At 40.5% G+C, this 6,000-nt stretch overlaps 1 protein-coding gene across 1 annotated transcript in view; it reads left to right on the top strand.

The window, feature by feature from the left end:
• The first annotated feature begins 209 nt into the window (after window positions 1-209).
• The window catches only part of LOC131231005 (uncharacterized), a 32,884-nt gene continuing 27,093 nt past the window's right edge, over window positions 210-6,000 (top strand). The window contains exons 1-4 of the mRNA XM_058227055.1: window positions 210-401; window positions 497-628; window positions 750-819; window positions 1,563-1,605. Coding sequence (XP_058083038.1) covers window positions 314-401; window positions 497-628; window positions 750-819; window positions 1,563-1,605 — 333 coding nt within the window. The 5' untranslated portion in view covers window positions 210-313. The remainder of the gene's footprint in view (window positions 402-496; window positions 629-749; window positions 820-1,562; window positions 1,606-6,000) is intronic.

Below are 6,000 nucleotides of genomic sequence, written 5' to 3'. Positions count from 1 at the left end.
TTTTCCAAAAGACAGCTTAAAATAAACTGTCAAAACATATGAACAGAGTGCATATACAATGCATGCATCTAGGAGGGCCCTACGGTCAGGGTCGGACCCACATCGCTGTATCCGTGGTCGCAACCAAATCGCGTTCGTCTCTTTCCAGTTGAAAGTGGAATGTTGTCGTGTCTCTTTTGTTAACAGCGTATCTGCAGTCCAGCTGACGTTTTGTTTACGACGATCCCAAGGAGGTTTTAATCCGGCCATGTTAAGATCAACGGTCTGGATCATGAGCGTTACTCGTCCAATGGACGAACGGACGTGATTCCTTATGACCCAACCTCTATCTTCGGTTGATTTCAAGAATAGAAATTTCCCGCGGCCGCGCAGATACCGAATTCGTGCATCCGAGAATAAAGGTTCCGAACCTTTTTCAAAATCTTTGGATTAAAAGAGAAGAAACAGACACTTTCCTAAACTCTTCAATCTCTCCCTCTCTCTTCCTCTCTGCTAGGGCTTCAGAAGGCAATGGCAGCGATCGCTTCCTTTCTGAAACGCTACTCCTTCCCTCTAATCCTCTTATCTCTTTCAATCTTCTTTCAGCTCTACGTCATCCCTTCTGCTTTCCCTCCTTCTCACTATGACGGTGAGCTCTCTCATTTCATTCATCTTTTACTTTCTTTTTTTTTCTGTAGGTTCTAGGGTTTCGTTTTCCCTTCGCTATATTACTCGACTGCCTAATTGTTTTTATTTTTTCCTTCGATCAGTTCTTGGTGTGAGGCGGTTTACTTCCATTGAAGAAGTCAGTGAAGCCTACCAAAAGCTGTCATCGAACTGGTTATCTCTTTTGTTTTCATCACTCCATTGAGTTTCTTTTATTTTGATCAGTATCTGGTTTACACTGGTTATTGAATTCTGTTTTTCCTTCTAATTGTGCGAATTTCAATGCTGCGGTTCTGATATTTTTTCTTGGGTTGATTGAAATAAAACTTTCAATATGGAAAATGCAACCTGTTAGAGTTGGATGGTTATGATTATCTAATTGGTTCATCTTTTGCACTGTGGCCCATGACGAGTGGGCTCGACTGAGTAGATGCTCCAGATTGATGTATGGACTGTCTACTTGTCAGTGCAAATAGTTGCTCTGGATAGTTTTTTCCTTTTTAAATTATTCAGAATAATAATTCCTCTATGATTGTAATATTCACATAAGTGCATATTAGGGATGATTAACCTCAAAGTCCAAACCTGTTATTCATTTTGTTCCACAACCCTTGCAGGATTTTGTCTCATTCCTCTCTCCTTCTCACCAAAGTAATAACGTGTTATAAAACAGCATGCATTATCAAATCCTTTCCACATTGTTTTATTAGATGTCAAGCTTCAGTAGATCTTCTCATGAGCAGTTATCTGATAAGGTTCATGCCTTTATTTGTCTTTCTTAAGGTCAGGTCAAAATGCTTGCTGATCAAGTTCTTGTTGCATCTGCTACAAGTGTTTCACTGTCCAATATATTTTGTTAATACAAACATGGATATATCTATTCATGATATTAAATAACCTCATGTGAAAATTTTCAGGAACGCAGGAACTGAGGTCCCCAAGACAGTTGATTTCATCAAGGTTTGTTTGCGTTCTTTATTTAAGAAATCCCTTGGATTAGGAAGCCAATTATCAGATTAGTAGTTGCCATGGAATTTTTTTTCTTTTTCACAATGGATGATATTGACTTCATGGAAATGTAGAAAGGAAAAATACTGGAAAATACATGCAGTTCTCTCATTGTTCAATATGAATGAGCTTGTCTAAGTAAAAGAAAACAGGTTATGATAAGTACGTTATGTTGATTGGCACTCATTTACTGATGTTACACATCTTTTTGTCATCAACTTTATTTTTTGCTCACACTCCCTGGGAGGGATAGATCCAACTTACATGGATTTGTGCTTCATGATTCCATTATCTTTATTCATCCAATTTCTAAATACGTTTGGATAAAAATTGTGTGACTACACTTCTTTCGTCGAGTACTGATATGTGAAGGATTCAATCACCATCATAACCTTGTATTCCAGGCTAGCTTTGAGAATCTTGTTTTGCCAATCATAGATGTGAAGGGTTTAATCCTTTTAAGTTTTCAATTTAAACCTCTCTACTATTTTAGTTGGCAACAGAAGGAATCGCATTTTTAAGGCTGAAGAGCAACCAGATTATTGTGCCAGAATGAACCATTTTTCAAACTAGACGTCATTAATAAAAAACAGATTTGTAGTCATGAAAGTTTGAGTGTTGATGTTTCTACTTGGGAGATTTGATGAAATTGAAAAAAAATGGACACTGTAAATTACAAGTTGCTCCTTTTCCTTTTTCTCCCGATACCTCCCAAGGAAAATAAAATCCCGAATTGGATCCCGAATTGACGGGTTGGTGTGAGCTTATGCACTCTTCGAATAGGAATCCATTTTCGGAAAGATCCTGGCTTTCGTGTTGTGGTGGGTCGTCCGAGATCCTGCCTGTGCTCATGTTACCAATGGCCCAAAAAGAGCCATAATAATGATGGGTGCAAAAAGCAATGACTTTCTCTTATGTTAACATCTGTTCTCACCAATTCCGTGGGGATTACCGCTAGGTTAGAGTGCTTGTGAATGCGAGGGTGCTTGGTGCTTGGTCCTATGAGTGAATTGTGGATGATGCCATAGAATATGAGTTTAAAGATTCAACCACTCATGTTCCTTGCAAACAACATATGGATGGGCAAAGTTTTCTTTTGCAACTGATCAGACTGTGGTTCCAGTAGAGAATGATTTGGTGATAATAATAGAGGAGAATATTGAGAGAGAAGAAGAAGAAGGAGAGCTTGGGAGAGATGTTGTGTTAGGCTTGCTTGCTCTAACACATAATATTTTATTATAATAAAGCATATAGTACACCGCAGGAGAAGAGGGAAGTGTACACACGCACTTACACTAAAAGGGGCCACTAACCACATACACAATACACTAACATTCTCTATACTCCCCCTCAAGTTGGAGCATAGATGTTGATCATGCCCAACTTGTCACGAACAAGATGAAGAGCATCTCGACTCAAGGACTTTGTAAGAACATCAACAAGTTGATCCCTATCGAACAAAAGGAGTGACGATTTCCTTAGAAGCTACTTTCTCCCGAATAAAGTAACAGTCAACCTCAATATGCTTGGTTCGCTCATGGAAAACTGGGTTACGAGCAATATGGATGGCCGCTTGGTTGCCACGGTGAAGAGGAATAGGATTCGAAGGAGGATAGCCAAGTTCTTCAAGAAGATTGCGAAGCCACACGAGTTCACACATCGCATAAGCCATAGCACGATATTCTGCTTCAGCCGAGGACCGGGCAACAACTGGCTGCTTTTTGCTCTTCCAGGTTATAAGATTGCCACCTAGGAAGGTACAGAAGCCGGATGTAGAGTGGCAATCAAAAATACTACCTGCACAATCAGCATCGGAATAGACAGAAAGATGAAGATGACCATGCAACTGAAAGCGGAGGCCAAGACCCGGGGCTGATTTTAAATACCGAAGTATGCGGTAGACAGCTGTGAGATGAGAAGTACGGGGAGCTTGCATGAATTGGCTAACAACTCCCACCGCAAATGAGAGATCTGGGCGAGTAATAGTCAGGTAAATAAGCCGGCCTACAAGTTGTCGATACATCTCGGGATGAGTAAGGAGAGCACCATCATCTTGTCGAAGCTTCTGTGAAGTATCCATGGGAGTGGAAGCAGGCTTGCACCCTAACATGCCGGTTCCATGAGAAGATCGAGTGCATATTTTCGTTGTGATAAGACCAATCTGGATGATGAGCGAGCAATTTCAATTCTGAGGAAGTAGCGAAGAAGATTAAGATCCTTGATCTCAAACTTGGTCTTCAAAAAATCTTTGACCTCCCTCATTCCAGCAGAATCACTACCGGACAGAACAATATCATCCACATAGACAATGAAAACCATGATGCCCGTCGATTGACGACATATAAAGAGAGAATGATCGGCATGACTACGAATAAAGCCAAATTTCAAGAGAGCCTGACTAAAATTTTCAAACCATGCACGTGAGGATTGTTCGAGTCCATAAAGAGCCTTCTTCAACCGGCATACAAGTGCAGGGTTATGAGAAGCAACAAAGCCAGGAGGTTGATGCATGTAAACTTCCTCTGCAAGATCCCCATGGAGAAATGCATTCTTAACATCAAGCCGAAACAAAGGCCATGATAAATTAACAGCCAAGAAGTGCACAACACGAATCGAATTAAGCTTAGCCACCAGAGAGAATGTCTCGAAGTAATCCACACCATGAGTCTGTGTAACTCTTAGCAACAAAACGGACTTTATAGCGATCAATTGAGTCGTCTGGAAGAAACTTGATCGTATAAACCCATCGACAGCCAACAGGTTTATGGCCTAAAGGAAGTGGCACAAGGTCCCAAGTATGATTCTTCTCAAGAGCAGACATTTCTTTTATCATCACTTTCGTCCAATCAGGACTCTGAAGAGCATGTGAGAGAGATCTAGGAATAGTCTGTGATGAAAGGGAAGCTGCAAACGACTTAAAAGACGGTGAAAGATGATCATATGAAACGAAATTACTAATGGGGTGTTGAGTACAAGATCGTGACCCTTTGCGCAAGGCAATGAGAAGATTTAAACTCGAGGTAGGAGAGTCACCTGAGCCAACATCCAAAGTGAGCGAAAGGGTGGATGGCTGAGCGTGTAAAGATTTATCTCGATGATGATACACCTGCAGAGGCTTAGGCTCACACATATCACCAACAGGATGCTGAATAGAGGGGAGGTGAGTTTTCCCATGATCACTAGTGGAAAGAGGATAAGAGTCATACTCCCAGAGAGATCGGCCTAGAGCAGAGAAAAAAGAAATATGCGCAAAGAAGGTTACATCGGCAAATACATATTTCTTACGAGTCAATGGGTCAAAGCATTTATACCCTTTCTGACTCCGAGGATACCTGAGAAAGACACATTTAATTGCTCAGGGGCTAAGTTTATCATTACTTCCATCTAAAATTTGAACAAAGCATGTACAACAAAAAACTTTAGGTGGTAGAGGAAATGGATTATCATGAGGATACAATATGGTAAATGAAGATTTGAAAGACAGGATACGTGAGGGTATACGATTAATAAGAAAAGTAGCAGTTAGAAGATCATCACTTTAAAAATGTTTAGGTAGATGCATACCAAGCAGAAGGGTGCGAGCAACTTCAAGAAGATGACGATTCTTGCGTTCTGCAATACTATTTTGTTGAGGTGTGCGAGCACATGACGTCCTAGACAAAATACCACGTTCCTGCAAGAAGGACAGAAAGACAGTAGACATATTCCCCCCCATTATTAGAATGGAAGGATTTGATGGAACAATAAAATTGAGTGCATACTTCATGATAAAAACTTTAAACACATCAAACACTTCACTTTTAGATTTCAAAAGATAAATCCAAGTTATGTGTGAATAATCATCAATAAAGATAACAAAATATCTAAATCCAAAAGTGGAGTAACCGGAGCTGGTCCCCAGACATCCGAGTGAATCAGAAGAAAAGGTTGAGTTTTCCTCCCAGAAGAGCTAGGAGGAAACGTAGCACGATGATGTTTAGATAATTCACAAATATCACAGCATAATGGTTTAGTGACAGATAAGGAGAGAAACAAAAGTCTTAATCTATCTATGGATGGGTGGCCTAAGCGGTAATGCCACCGAGTGGACTCTCGATCTAGAGAAAGGGTGCTATAAGCGGCAACGGGTGTATCATCGAGGAGATAAACACCTCCTCGCTCATGCGCCCACCAATCACTCTCTTCGTCTGTAGGTCCTGAAACAAACAATAAGAAGGAAAGAAGGTAATGAAACAATTGAATCATTTAATAAGAGAGCTAACAGACAATAAGTTTAATGGAAAATGAGGCACATGCAAGATTGAGGGCAAAGACAAGGAAGAAGAAAGAGGGATGGAACCAATCCCA

The sequence above is a fragment of the Magnolia sinica genome, chromosome 2 (assembly GCF_029962835.1).
Source record: "Magnolia sinica isolate HGM2019 chromosome 2, MsV1, whole genome shotgun sequence".
NCBI classification, from domain to species: domain Eukaryota; kingdom Viridiplantae; phylum Streptophyta; class Magnoliopsida; order Magnoliales; family Magnoliaceae; genus Magnolia; species Magnolia sinica.
Note: the sequence above shows the minus strand (reverse complement) of the source record. Positions and strands in the feature narration are given on the sequence as shown.